Genomic DNA, 15,243 nt, shown 5'->3' with positions numbered 1-15,243 from the left:
GCGAAGTAGAGAATGTGACCGGGTATTAAAGGCAGAGGGTGATTAGTGGAAGTGGGCACAGGTGAGATGATTATGGAGCTAGAGGCATGTGTAGATGGGTGAGAAAAGGGAAGAGAGAGAGTGTGACTGAGGAAAAGTGAATGGTGGCTGAGGCACAGGGAAGAGACAACTAAATAACAAACAATAAACTCGAACTGAAATATGAAGACCAAACATAATACAAAAACCTTACATCCTAACAATCTTTAGTGTATCAAACATAAGCTTTATATTTGTGAATAGAATGTAGCTGATTTAAAAAAAAGATTTGACATTCACTTATGTTTTGGTAAATTAGACATGCTTTTCCTGTTGCTTATTACAACATGAATTGAAGATGCTTCCAGAAAAGGGAGTTTTGTGGGGCACAAACTGGAGGGACATCTATAGAGCCTGGACCCAGAACACACTAATTAGTGACAGAAACAGCTGAGTGTGCCGAGTTCTTATCCTCTGGTGGCGGCGGTGGATAATTTTGAAGCCTGACTGAAAGGCTTATTGATGATAAACATTTAGATTTTTCTTGCAGTTTTAGGGTTCTCTCATGGTGTTATGGAGAATGATGGGAAAGAAAGTTGAATTTGAGTCCCTGTAATGACTATCATCTTCATTTGGTCATTGAACTTTTGAATAGAGGGGAGGAGAGTGACCCAGGTGGAGTTTCAGGGATGAAGGTAGTGGATTTTTGTGCATCTCTAGCCACAGACCAGTGTTGTACAATCCAAGTAAAGACAGCAGAGAGAGAGGAAATGTGGTCAGTTGTCCTCCAGCAGTCTAACCCCATAGCTGTTATGATGCTGGCCTGTCTGCCTGCTCTGTCTCCCTCCGTTTCTGTGCCCTGACCTTGGATTCCAGCCGACCCCCAGATAGGTCTGTCTGCCTCTCTGGTTCTGACCTTGCCTTAGCCTGTCTACATCCGAGTTCAGTTCCAACACCCCCCCGCAAGTGACTTGTCGTCACCGCTTCCCTGAGGAAGCAAGGACCTACCTCAACTTCCTGAGAAGGTTGGTGGCTTTCTTGTTTGGACATTTGACACCAAGCTACAAGCTGCTAACCTGTTTCTCCATCCTCAGTGGTTCCTGGTTGCCCCACAACCCCATTCTCAATAAACCTTTTTCTACTTACATTTGTGTGCTGGCTGAAATTTCGGGTCTTCTGTTGTGAGCGTTACAATAGCAGCACAACTAAGGGATAGCTCAGAAAACCTAAGCCAACTCTAACTATCGGATTTATCAAAAAGGAAAGTCTTAAATCTAATCTTAAAGTACACAGGGTGTCAGCCTCACAGACAGAAACTGGAAGTTTGTTCCACCAGAGAGCAGCCTGATAACTGAAAGCTCTGACTCCTGTTCTACTTTCAGAAACTCTAGAAACCACAGGTAAACAAAGTAAATTTGAGAGTGAAGTGCTCTGTTAGAAAAATAAGAAACAATAAGATCTTTAATTTAAGATGGCGCTTTGTACGCTAAAAGTAGGATTTTAAAAGTCTAATCTGAATTCTCTTCTATTCATCTGTTAATTTTCTTTACCATTCAGGCCCATAGGAAGCTGATGGTTATCTCCACCACTCACTGTGGGGTACACACAGGCTTCGAGGCGTGTACAGAGTAAAAAGGGGGCGTGTCCGATGAAGCCCCGCTTCGGAGCTTGTGTCATATTGAGCAAAATCATGTGATCAACAACAAACGAGGCCTTGCATTACATCTGCCACGTCATTGCTTCATTTTGCGTATTGTTTTTCAAAATAAAAGCGCTATGAACCCTGTTACTTTGTGGGTTGTAGTAGGTGGATTGGTAGCGCGTCAGAAGAGCAGTTTTCATCAGCAGTGGTTGAAATGGAGCTGTCAAAAAAGAGAAAAACCTCTCATATCTGAGATATACATATTTGTAATATTAAAAACCAGAACTAGAACTCCCAGGAAGAGATGATTTTCAACAAACTCTGTTTTTCAGGAAGCAAGTTTCAAGCTCAAAGTATTCAGCGTCTGCCCCAACAATCACTCAATCCCCAATACACTAAAGTACAACAAATCTTCATTGTCAAATAAGTCCATGACATAAAAGAAAACCCAACACAACCACTGATGGTCAAGGATTAGATTGGCTACAAATCATTTTAATAATTAAAACATGACAATTATGATTTAATTGATTCTCCTGTTACTAAACATGAGTTTGATGAATACTTTGTGACAATATTGCATTTACAAATGTTTGAAAGTATGATCCAACTGAGTGACAAAGCTGTTACAGTTTCACCAGCAGCATGTCACTAGTGAGTGATGAATGAAGCATCGAGTGATGAACCTATTTGCAAAGCAAAGTGTTGGAAAGCTTCATTTGCCCATCACTAACAGACTGAGCAAAATGTTTAATAACACGACCATGTCCTCCACTGTGTTTGCAGTCTTCTTCTTCTTCCTCTTTTTCTTCTACTACTTGTACTTCTTCTGCTACATTTAATGGTGCCTGACAAAAAGCTTTGGCGCATTACTGCCACCAGCTGGCAAAGGCACGTAATGACAATTTCCGGACTCGGGGACCGCCCAGAACCCGCCCACTAGAACTGTACAGAAGTGTAATGGAAAACCACCCGAATCGTGCTGTGCCATGCCGTACCGTCCTATAGAGGCACTAGTATGGGACTATATAACACCCTGCTGCCTCTTGACCTCTGTGGCAAAAACGTGGATCCTTTTTGTGGTCGTTGGCTCTGCATTCAACGCAGTTGTCCCAGATCTCGCCCATAAACTCTCCAATCTTGCTGTTCCTCCACTACTACTCCCCACTGTTCTCCCAAAGGACCGATAATGGTCCTGGAAGACCACTATCCTGTTTCTCTGCTTTGACACAGCTAATTTGAATGACTGAGTGATTAACAGGTTTCAGCAGGACCTAAAGAGCTGCGAAATACCTAAAACATGCAAGCTAGTGGCCCTCCAGGACCAGAGTTGGACACCACTGCTCTACACCAATGACTGCACCTCCTGACACACCTCTGTTAAGCTTCTCAAGTTCGCAGAAGACATGTCAATCAGTCGCCTGATCCAAAATGAGGAAGAGTCTACATACAGGGCAGCGTTTGCAAAGCTGGTCACATCAACTTGGAGCTTAACACCAGGAAGACTGTGGAGATAAAGTGAATTTCAGGAGATGCTTGGTTCTGCTCACACCCCTCACCATCCTGAAAATAACTGACTGTGCTGTCACAGAGGCACAGAGTTGTCCCGAGTGTCTCAAGCCCATTTAGAATCATCTTAATTTTGTCATGGGTTTTACCAAACTAAAAGCTGATGATGGGGCCGGGGCAGCTGACTTAAAAAAAGATCTTTTAAGTCACCTGGTTTTAAGTCACCTGGTAAAGATACTTAGTCATCCAGGACAGTAAATCCATCCTTACTTTCTGCAACTAAAAAAGCCATCACAAGATTATGGTACAAAGAGGAACCACCAAATGTAGAGCGGTGGCTGTGTATTGTGGAGATCTTTGTGATGGAAAAACTCACATATAGACTGAGACTGCAAGAGGATCAGTTTGTTAAAAAATGGGAAAAATGGAGTGATTATAAAAACAAGGATGATACCACTTTCACAACCAGTAAAAATGGACATTGATATGGAACAAATGTATATGGATGTATATATGTTGATACCTCTCCACTGTAACTGTTTATGGAAATGTTCAATAAAAATAAGTTAAAAAAATTAAACTTAGCATTTCATATTTATGACTTTACAACTGATAATTATGACTTGGAATCTCAATTGTGATAAAAGTTAATTTTTTTACATCATATCTCATAATTATAACATGTTAAGTCATAATTAGAGATGATATTTTATAATTTTGACTCAGAGGATATTTTTTTTTCACACTGGCGAAAATAGACTTGCATACCAACCCATCTTAAGAGCACTAGAGTTGTACTTTGACACTTGAATGGGAGCTCTCTTCTTACAGAAAATGTGTCCTGCTCTAAAAAACCCAATCCATCCATCCATTTTCTTTACTCGCTTCTCCTTTCTGGGTCATGGGGACCTGGTGCCTATTTCCAGCAGTCAGTGCGCAACAGGGAGACACCCTGGACAAGTCACAAGTCCATCACAGGGACATAAAGAGACAAACCGAGGGACAATTTAGAGTCATCAGCCAACCTAACATGCATGTTTTTGGTCTGTGTGCTTGGGGAGAACATGTAAACTCCACACAGAAAGCCTGGGAGGTGAACCTGCAACCTTCTCGCTGTAAGCAACCAGCTCTAACTACTGCCCTGCTGTGCCACCTAAAACCTCATTGATGAAAAATATTTATGAAAATAAATAAGAATAAAAATAAAATTTTAAAAGTTCAAATTAGCCAGCCTTCATTTCAAAAGTGTACTCCAGTGGAATAAATCAAAAACATTAGTGCACCTGCCAAAGGTGGGTACCGACTGTATATTGATAGACCTCTGTCATGAACACAGAAGTGGAAGCTAGTTTATTATAGTATAGTAGTGGTTTATTATGTGATGATTCTGTTTTTTCTCTGCTGTTTAAGCCTTTTTTTATAGCAGTCTGAGCTGCAGACAGGGTTGTCCATGCTGCCTGGGGCTGTCTCTTCTGACATCTCTCACTCAGCTGCCTGTCATAGAGCTGATTACCACCAGGGCATACAAGTGAAATATCATCCCCTCCTGCCAAAAAACAGGAGAAGTCAGCTCTGTCTCGGATAACCAACCAACCTGTCTGCCTGCTCTGCTCTCTTCATGCTCACCTACCACTCTTACCTCTCTTGCTCTCCATGCTCATCCACCACTGGTACTCATCTCTCCTTGGATCTCTGAATTTCTTCCCCATCTCCTCAGAAACCTGTAAAACATAAGAGCACAGTTAGAAAGAAAAGATCACTGAGAATTATCTTTGAAAACATCATTCATTACACTACCTGCAAACTCGATAATCTCTGTTTATGTTCCCATCATCGGATGATCAATGCCTCCCTTCAAAATAAAAGCTTTTTCTGGTGGGATTTTACAGCTGAAGTATTAACGAACCCTGTGAAGCTTTTAGGCCAACCAATATGACACCAGCCTTCCCTGTCAGCTGGTTCCAGTACAATGTTTAAGCCCTGCCGCCTACATGTAAACAAATGGGACGTTGCTGTTGGTAAAATGAGAAAACTACACTTTGGATTTTTTTTTTCAGGTGAGTTTGTAGTTTGTCGATTCATGTAGTTCCTAACTTGCTGCTGTATGTTCAGATATTTATATTTTTAATATATTTAGCTGTAATTAGTTATTTTATGCTTAAAAAGGTCATGTAACACCATGAATTTGTGCAGGGGAGTAGGCTGGACTTCAGACTACACATCCCTAATGTGCAGATGCTGGTTTCAAACAAACATTGTGTGGGCTCAGTTCCCAAGATGGAGACACTTGGTCTATCAGTGTATACAACTGTGTGTCTAAGGGCACAAAATGAGCTGAGATGGGTACAATGTGGGCGGAGGGAAAATAATGTGCACTGCCTATAATACAGTTTTGCAAACTGTGCGCACAAAAAAAGTCCATGATTTTTAAAAATCAAAAGGTCTAAATGCAGCTACTTGGCTCACTGGTCATTTGGTTGCAAATACTCAGTGAGACAGCAACTGACAGACCAGAGAATTGTTGAATAGTGACACAGGAAACATAAGAAAAACTAACACATAACAACAAAACAATCCCAAAGACAGACAGAACACAGAACACTAAAGTAAGATCAAATACAGAAAAATAACTAAAAAAAAAATAAAATCATGACTTGGCCAAATATGAAGACCTTGCAGACTGGTTTCCCTCCATTAAAAAGCATTTATGGTGGAGTTTCTTTAACTATCAGAGATGGAAGAACCATTCACAGCCACAACAGCCTGGCACCTCCTCTTCATGCAGCTCACCTGCTTGGTCACACGCTGCTCTGGGATGGCATCCCATTCTAAAACCAGTCTTTGTTGTAAGTCAGCCATTGTATTTGTGTTGGTCACTCTGGAATGAGCAGCATGCCCAAGCTGATCCCACAGATGTTCAGGACTACAGGCAGACCATTCATCCTCTCCTCTCCCAAATTCTGGAGGCGGTTCCACTCTATCAGGTTCCAACTGGGTATGTAATTGTCACCACAAGGAGTATTTGAAATGCAAAACAAGAGTCATTAGCAGATTAAGCTGCCTGGCATTGTCAGAGAGGATTTAGCAAGTTTTTCATTGTCACATCCTATATACTCAACTCTGCCGCTCAACCTATAAATGCATTTTCCTAACAAATGTGGCATCATTTAAAGGTAAATTAGCAGGCTGTGCAACAATATAAGCTTAACTAAGATGTATTGTTACAACAAAGAAAGAATTTATCAAATGTTTCTAATTTTTGTGCTATGTTTATTTTTTTTTATTTTTAAAAACTGTCAGCCCTGTTTGATTCATTTAACTTATTTGCCTTTTAACAGTAAATCAATAATATGAGATTAGTTTGGATCGTAACTTTAAACAATAACTTCAAAATGTTACTTTACTTTTTTAATTTAATATGTTATTTTTTATTTTTATTAATTGTTGTGTTTTGTAAATTACAATTGTTGTAATTATTTTACCTATAAAGTTTCTATGTAAATAAGTTGCATGAAATTCCAAAATAAAAACATTTGAGCAGTACCGAATAAATCCAGTAGGTGGCAGTAATGCGGCTACCGCAACCGGATGCAGTTGCTCTAAGGCCGTAGAAGAAGAATCAGCAGCAGTTGGCGGTATTTTCTTGTTTTGTCCCTGTGGCTCGGTTTGTTATCAGGTGAGGAAAAGGTTTGTTTTAATGACAGCAAATGTTTTTATTGTCGGGTTTAGATGTTTCGCCGACATTCGGGTTATATTTCAGCGGTTTGTAGATCATTAATGACCGGTTTGATGGTTCTAACGGTTCTGCGTGAGGAAGACCGACTGTTGTGTGTTTCGGTCAGGACTTTGAGTCTATCACCTCTGAGCTCGTTCACCATACCTGCTAACAGTAACACCTGCTGATACCGATATGTGTTAGCGAGGAAAGGTAGAAAACTTTGAAAAAGTCTATTAAAAACGGCATTTTCCAGCCATTTGATGCTGCATGTTAAACTTGGCTGATATTTACAGCCTCACTCTTTTACAGTAAAGTTTGACAGTCACAAACCTTGACTAAACTCGAATGAAACAGGCTGTTTTTGTTTGTTTTTCTCTGACCTGCACCGCTGTTGTGGCGGACCACTTAGTGGATTCCACTCACACCCAGATGGCATGTTGTTTTTCATTTAAAATGTTTTTGTTTGGTGCTCACCATCACTTACTGTATGTTGTTGTTAGGTGCTCACCATCACACTGTCACTGTTGGAGTTAACGTTTGTTCTGGCAGTCAGCTGGAGTTGAGTAAACCTGGTGATCACACCCATCTCCTGTGTGGTCTTTCTTACTCCTCTTCACTATATCCTTTAATGTTTCTTATAACTGATGTCATTTGCATAATCTACCCTTTACCTCAGTTCATATGTACATAAGCTTTTTAAAAATAACTTGGACTTTTTTAGATAAATATAATGACCAAAATGAACCTACACATGCCAGATATAATGGCATGTTAAATATTTGCTAAATGAAACAAATTCAAAATAAGAAGAAATTTTAGTTCAAATGTGGTTTTGATGTTTGTTTGGTCATCTTATCATCAAAAAAAAAAATCCTATGAATGAATGTTGGATTTCATTCATTTTTTAATGAGCTATAATACATTAAAACTGTATTTAAATTTTTTCATTTCTTTATTTCAGTAGCTGGATGCCATGCTTGGCCAACAGGAAGACAGACTGAGTGACGTTCCTGACTACGACGGCTTAGAGGATGAAGCTTTCCCTCCTCTTCCTCCACCTTACTCCCCCGGACAGCAGGGAGGTCAGGAACAGGGGGAGCTTTTTGGAGATGGTGAGGCTACTGTTAAAATCTTCATAGCCACAATATTTAACATATTTTTAAAAATATCACAGGGTTTCCCCCAGAACAGAGGCTAAGCTTGGTGGTAGGTGGCTGTTCGCCAGCCGACCGTGATTTAGTATAAAAAAAGATTAAAGTTGACAGGAAAGTTGACAAACAAATTGTCATTTTTATGTGATATTGTAAGATATTTGTGTCAAATATTTACACAACTACAGTTTTACAAAATGGAACTTTTGAAATACATTTTTAAACAAAAATACAATTAAAATAAATCATAATTGTTTGCACCTAATTTGAATCCTAATTTAAGTCACATTTACAAATAAATTAAATGAACATAAATGAAAAAGTGCAAACAAAGCACCAACACACGTCTCACTTCCAGGCTAATGAATAACAACAGAGAACTCTGACAAACAGACAGATGCTGTACTGTACTGTGCTTTTTGTGGCACAGGCTGCATGTTGGATCACTACATGGAACAACAAAACAAAACATCTAATGCTGAATTTAATAGCATCATTTTATTGTTAAACAAGGATATAAATACAAAACATGCTTACTGTGGTGGAGCGCAGCGCACAGAGTTCGTGCAAAGTTACAAAAAATGGGAGGTGCACGACCACGCGACTTGACACTGCACAAAGGCAGGGACAGCGCGATTGCTTCACTGTTGGCGCGCGCACCCTTGCACGGTGATCCATGCGTGGTGGAGGTGCGGGTAGAAAAAAAACGTGTATAAAAATGACGTATATTACAATAAACAAGCGGAGCTTAGCCTGGCGGTGGGGGCAGCAAAGCCTGGTGTAACTGCTGTAGGTGTAAACTGAGGTTGTTACTTTGACCTGTTGTTGTGATGTTTTGTTTTGTTGTGATGTGTTTGATGCAGCAGAGGAAGGTGAGCTGTCCAAGCTGGCTGACGTCCCCGCTGCTAAACGGAAAGGAGTGAAGAGGCCACAACCCAAACTGGACTCTCAAAGGTATCATAAACATTTTACATGTTTCAAAACCAAAAATGACCAGGAGTCTTGTGTATCAAAGAGTGAGCAGCATTCATAGTTAAAGTTGCCGTACACACAACAGTATTTAGACTTATGAAATGTGTGCATACTGAACATGTCTCTGACACGTGTCAGAGGAAACTCCTCTCCTGACACTCCTCCGTCTAAATATGCAAATAGATGTAAATATGTCCAGCAAGTGTGATTCTCCTCTTTGCATCAGGGTTTCCCCCAGTGTATTTTTTTCCACCTGCATCAACTTGACGTGTTGATCACTGCGAAAGGGTGCGCGTGCCAACCGTGACGCCCCTGCGCGAAGGCCCCACGTAGTGTCATGTGATCATGCACCTCCCAATTTTTTAAAAATTCAGCATTAGATGTTTTGTTTTGTTGTTCCATGTAGTGATCCAACATGCAGCCTGTGCCACAAAAAGCACAGTACAGTACAGCATCTGTCTGTTTGTCAGAGTTCTCTGTTGTTATTCATTAGCCTGGAAGTGAGACATGTGTTGGTGCTTTGTTTGCACTTTTTCATTTATGTTCATTTAATTTATTTGTAAATGTGACTTAAATTAGGATTCAAATTAGGTGCAAACAATTATGATTTATTTTAATTGTATTTTTGTTTAAAAATGTATTTCAAAAGTTCCATTTTGTAAAACTGTAGTTGTGTAAATATTTGACACAAATATCTTACAATATCACATAATAAATAGCCATATTTTCAACTTTCTGTCAACTTTAATCATTTTTATTTTTACTAAATCACGAACGGCCACCTACCACTGGGCTTAGCCTCTTTTCTGGGGGAAACCCTGTTGCATGATCCAAAATTACACTTAGATGCAGGAAAATGAGGAATTTCATGGGCTGTGAGTCAGAAATGCTCCTAAATAAGGTTGTGGGGCATTAAAAGGTATCTGGTACACTGTTCTCTGGCATTTGGGCATAGAGTAGTGACGGTGTGTGAAGCTGTGGTTGTCAGAGCAGCACACCCACAGAAGTAACAAAAAGCTGGTCAGAGATAAAGGACTGCTGCCCATCTCCTCTCATCCAGTAATGTTAGACACCACTTACTGCACATGAATTACACACTATTATTGTAAATGAATTAAGTGAACCGGAGGCACAGATCTGCCAGTGGTGCCCTTCTGAGGCTGAGGCATTTCCAAGTTTACACAAGCGTGTAATAACATAATTACTTTAAACACAGAGGCACTCGGGGACTTCGCCAAGGAGGTTATGTCTTCTGTAATGTTGGTTAGTTTGTCTGTCTGTTACCAAGATTATGTAAAAACTACTGAAAAGATTTTGAAGAGAAAGGAAATGTTGGTGCTGTCGCAAAAAACAAGCACAGCACCTCCTAGATTCCCTCTGTAAGGCTGGGGCCAGGTCAACAGATTTCCAAAGGAATGACCCTGGGAATCTAAATCGGATAATAAGACAGGATCACCGTCTGCCAGCAGGTCAGTGTGATCCCTGAAAACAAGGTCCCTCCTAATTCTTACATTGGTGATATCCTCTAGCAGCGCCAAAGCAGCCATTGGTCCACAATTACACACAGCTTTATGTGTCATTATCTACAACTTGTCCACCTTAGGAATCATTACACCTGAGTTGTTCTGAATTAATCTGCTGATATGACACTGTTTTCTTCTCAGTGAGAATGAAAGTGCAACTTAGACAGCTTCCATGCATTTTATGCACCTCACAAGTGAGCAGTCACTGATGTGTCACATGTAGATGTAACTTTAGGTGAGTTTCAGTTTGATAAGGTTTGCATGACAGTATGCATATTCTCATGGCAAGTCAACAGTGTGTGTATATTTACACACACTTTCACGTAACATTCATCTTCATACATCCAGATGTATGCATGGAACACGCATGGAACATGCAGCCTTTTTGTGGTACATGAGGCCCCCGGTGTTTTCTGCTGAAAGGATAAAGTGTTAAACTCCTGGGGTATTTCAGACAGTGAAACAACTGTCTCCACATTTATCCCACAATGAGTGGAGAGCCTGCTGGTGTGTGGGAGGAAAGCTACAACCAAAATAACTATTTTAGATACATACCAAACTGTGACCTATGTAGTACATATGTGCTGAACCGGTTAATGGATGAACTCAGTGTTTGTTAAACCTCCTTTCTGGACTGCCCCCAGTTTGCCTCAAAATGTTGATCCAACACCTGGACTAGCTGTTTAAATATCTCAGTGTGTCCCCTAGCATTATCCAAGGCTAACAACCCCACACAGCACAGCCCGCCCTCCTGTGAAGGTTCTAGCAGATAATAAATTAATAAACGTCGGTAGGTGTTTGCATGTTATTAGTTTTAGAATAATGAGTTTATTATTCAAGACACTTCAGAGTTTCCAGTCAGTCAGTCAGTCAGGTCCAGAAAGATTAACAGTATCTCATTCTGAAAATTATTTTAGTTCAAACATAATGAGCTGGTTACGTTTGTCGTTTAGTTTAGGGTTGATGAGCATCCACATCTCTAATCTTGCTTTTTTGAAAGCAGCTGGAATTCAGTTTTGAAGTGGATAAATTGTTCATCTGAATAATAAAACACAGTGCTACCACAGCATGTCCCATCGTTATTCAGTTAATGAAGGTTTATATCTGATGTTTCTCCTCAGACTGACCTCAGAAAGAGGACTTCCTGCTCTGCGCACGCTATTTGAAAATGTTCGTTTTAAAGGCAAAGGACATGAGGTGAGAGCTCAGTTAGTCAGTACCCCCTCTTTCACTTGTAAAGTTTCAAATATCTGGAAAAAAGCAGAGCAGATCTTAAAGTGAGTTAAATCCAGCCTGGGATGAACATCACATTACATCATGTCATTATTTAAGAAATACTGTTCCTTGGAAGTGGAAGAGTAAGTCAGGCGGTTTGTGGGTTTAACCTCTTCCTTTTCATTTTGGCTGAATGAAACCAATCAGGCTGAGGACCTGCGGCTGCTGATGCAAAAGATGGAGAACTGGGCCCACAGGCTGTTCCCCAAGCTGCAGTTTGAAGATTTTATTGAAAGGGTGGAAAAGCTTGGCAGCAAGAAAGAAGTGCAGGTGGGATGAATCTACTCATCAGGTGTTCAGAGCCAAAACAGAACAGGTCCTAATGGTTCCATTTCCTGTGCAGACTTGTCTCAAACGAATACGGCTGGATATGCCTCTGACACACGAGGACTATCAGGATCAAGAAGGTAAGAGATAAAAAGAATCCAGATTTTCCTGTCATCTTTATCAATAACTTTCTGAACTCATTTGTAGGTGAGGCGGAAGCAGCACCTGAATTTCAGGTCTTTGAGGATTTTGATCCCTTCAGCAGTGAGAGCTCTGTAAATGTCCACTCCACTCCGGCCCCTCCTGCTCCGACTACGCCCTCCCTGACCGAGGAGCAGCTCAGACGGATGGAGCAGAACCGCCAGCGAGCACTGGAGAGGAGGCTCGCACGACACCACCAAGCAGGTGAGACCAGCAACAATCAGGTGCTTTTATCTTCAAAACAAAGATTTAGATTTCAGGAATGTAGCGGAGGGGTAATCCAGACAATGGGTCATGGGAAAACTCTGTTAATTCTTGATGCCTTGTCCACATTCAAACACTGCTTTTCTAAAATAGTCCTGAATTGTCCTTTCTAAAAATATCTTTGTAAACATGGCACCATATCCAGAACTGATTTCATCCATAGAAATACAGAAAACCACCTGGATTCTGTAGTAACAATGGCAGGCCTGTATGTGGTGTCTCGTTCTTGTGGAGCCTGAATCCTGTTTTATTCCAGGACGAGTGTCTCGTTACACCCTTAGATGTTATATAAAAATAACATAACAAAAAAAAAATTGTCATTTTTATGTGATATTATAAGATATTTGTGCCAAATATTTACACAACTACAGTTTTACAAAAAGCAACTTTTGAAATACATTTTTTAAACAAAAATACAATTAAAATAAATACTAATTGTTTGCACCTAATTTAAATCCTAATTTAAGTCACATTTACAAATAAATGAAATGACCATAAATGAAAAAGTGCAAACAAAGCACCAACACACGTCTCACTTCCAGGCCAATGAATAACAACAGAGAACTCTGACAAACAGACAGATGCTGTACTGTACTGTGCTTTTTGTGGCACAGGCTGCGTGTTGGATCACTACACTACAGCCTGGTGGCCCGCCAGGCTTATAATACGCTGGGGGAAACCCTGCTTTTGTGTCCATCCCCTGACTTATACTTTTCAATAATCTTTTCTCTTAGTTGTATTAGAACCATTACTTTAAAGGAGGTGTATATTTATGCAATCACTTATTTTTTCATGTGTATTACTCTAAAGATATGATTTTACTTTGACATTAAAAAAGGTTCTTTTCCTTTATTTATTTTTTGTAAAGAAGGCCAGTTTATAGTAATCCTGACTGATTTATAACAGCAACAAAAGCCTAAAACATCCAGGGGGGTGAAAATCTTTTATAGACTCTTTTCATCAAGTATACATTTAAAAATGGGAGAAATGGGAATAAAGACTGACACTGTCTAATAAAACTTAGCCTGTTATACATCTTGAGGAAAACCCTTCCCTCCATCCGTCTCTTGCAGAATACTGGACCTAAAAAGTGTCCATTATGTCCACATATTTGTACTGACACAACTCCCAGTCAACACTTACTGTCCTGCACTTTGTGGTTTATTGTTGAATCAGACACAAATGAAACTTTCTTCATAAAAATTTGGTTCTTGCTTGTGTATTCACCATCCATGTGTTTTTCTTGTTGTTATTTGTCCCTGGTAACAGTTTGTACTCAGCATATAAGCTTCATGTGCATGTTCCACTTCTCGTTTTCTGTTTCTGATGCATTCTTATGTCAGCATTACAGCATCACATACAGTCCTGGTTCACTTACTACAGCATTTTGGGTTGTTTTCTGTGTCTCTGTGGATGAACACATTTTTAGTGCCATATTTATGAGAATAGTTTAAGATGCGGCAAAGCAAATAATTTAGGAAAAAACAGTGTTTCCATGTGGATGAAGCTTTAGATTGGAATTCATTTAAAAACCAAACTGAACTAAATGATTTTGCTCCCTGTTTAGATCCTTCAGACTCTCAGACTGTCGTTCCACTATCATCAGAAAATGTCCTCAATGCCTCCGCTGACCAAGAGGACAAACCTGAAGGTCTGGATCTGTCCAGCCCACATCTATCCCTCTGTCCTCCATCCAGTGATGCAGAGCTTCCCGCTGAGCTTCCTGCAGAACCTCCCTCTGAGCTTCCTGCTGAGCTTCCCGCTGAGCTTCCTGCGGAGCTTCCTGCTGAGCTTCCTGCTGAGCTTCCCGCTGAGCTTCCTGCTGAGCTTCCTGCTGAGCTTCCTGCAGAACCTCCTGCTGATTCCACTCAGTGTGAGGAGGGGAGGACTAAAAGTCTTGAGCCTCCACTCAGCAACAGTTGTGAGGAGGAAAATTAAAGCTGAAGTGCTTCACGGAAACCAGTTTCAGATGTAAACACTGTACAAATTTAGTTTCTTGGTCCCTTTTTGAAGTTACTCCATATTTACTGTTCATATTTGGACTCTGAGGTTCCAGTCTACAACCATGACCTTTGACCTCACCTGAGGACACTTGTTTGTCAGCATATTTTTTAAGCATGATTTAAACCTGAAATCCTTGTAAAATGACTTTCATTGGTAGTTGGATTTATTTCTTTGCCTTTTTGTGTCACAGCTGACAACAAATAAAATAAAGCTTTCAACTGTTTGTTGCTGAATTTCTGAAAGCGAATGTTGTTTTTTCTTTCGGCTGCTCCCTTCTGCAGGGGTCGCCACATCAAGCAAACTCATAAGATTTAGAAGTTGTTTTACGCCAGATGTCCTTCCTGAACCAACCCAGGCTTAAACCTGCGGCCTCAGGATTACAAGACTGCAGCACTGACCACCAAGCTACCACAGCCTCATTTTCTTAAGTCTTCTCTGTAGTTTAAAGTAAAAAGAAGTTGGTGTTAAACAAAAGACAAAATGTTTTGCAAATTCAAAAAAAGTTAAAAAAACAAAAACAACTGGACTTCTATTCTGTAGTTGAAGACGTTTCTCTTCTCATCCTCAGTTCAGAAATAGAGAGTGTGGAGTTGAGCTTTTAAAGCTGAGATGTGATGTAAGCTGGATTGCTTGCAAATTGTTCTCACTCTCCTAACAATAGAGGCTCGTTAGGGTCATTGTTTGTCTGACTCACTGATG

General features: G+C 40.2%; 1 protein-coding gene across 4 annotated transcripts; it reads left to right on the top strand.

Annotated features, from left to right (window-relative positions):
• The first annotated feature begins 6,758 nt into the window (after window positions 1-6,758).
• On the top strand, window positions 6,759-14,777 carry tipin (timeless interacting protein). Of its 4 annotated transcripts, none has more exons than XM_017439709.3 (9): window positions 6,772-6,845; window positions 7,388-7,445; window positions 7,849-7,999; window positions 8,902-8,992; window positions 11,655-11,730; window positions 11,956-12,078; window positions 12,152-12,215; window positions 12,283-12,480; window positions 14,108-14,777. In XM_017439709.3, the coding sequence occupies exons 3-9, from the start codon at window positions 7,861-7,863 to the stop codon at window positions 14,476-14,478; spliced, it is 1,062 nt and encodes a 353-aa protein (XP_017295198.1). In that variant the 5' UTR covers window positions 6,772-6,845; window positions 7,388-7,445; window positions 7,849-7,860; the 3' UTR covers window positions 14,479-14,777. The 4 variants fall into 4 exon arrangements, with proteins under 4 accessions (XP_017295199.1, XP_017295198.1, XP_024858174.1 ...); XM_025002406.2 differs by having other exon boundaries at window positions 6,777-6,845; window positions 7,388-7,446; window positions 7,852-7,999; XM_017439710.2 differs by lacking the exon at window positions 7,388-7,445 and having other exon boundaries at window positions 6,759-6,845.
• The last annotated feature ends 466 nt before the right edge of the window (window positions 14,778-15,243 follow it).

Source organism: Kryptolebias marmoratus, linkage group LG15 (genome assembly GCF_001649575.2).
Source record: "Kryptolebias marmoratus isolate JLee-2015 linkage group LG15, ASM164957v2, whole genome shotgun sequence".
In the NCBI taxonomy this organism is placed as follows: Eukaryota; Metazoa; Chordata; class Actinopteri; order Cyprinodontiformes; family Rivulidae; genus Kryptolebias; species Kryptolebias marmoratus.
This window is presented reverse-complemented; position numbering and strand designations above follow the sequence as displayed.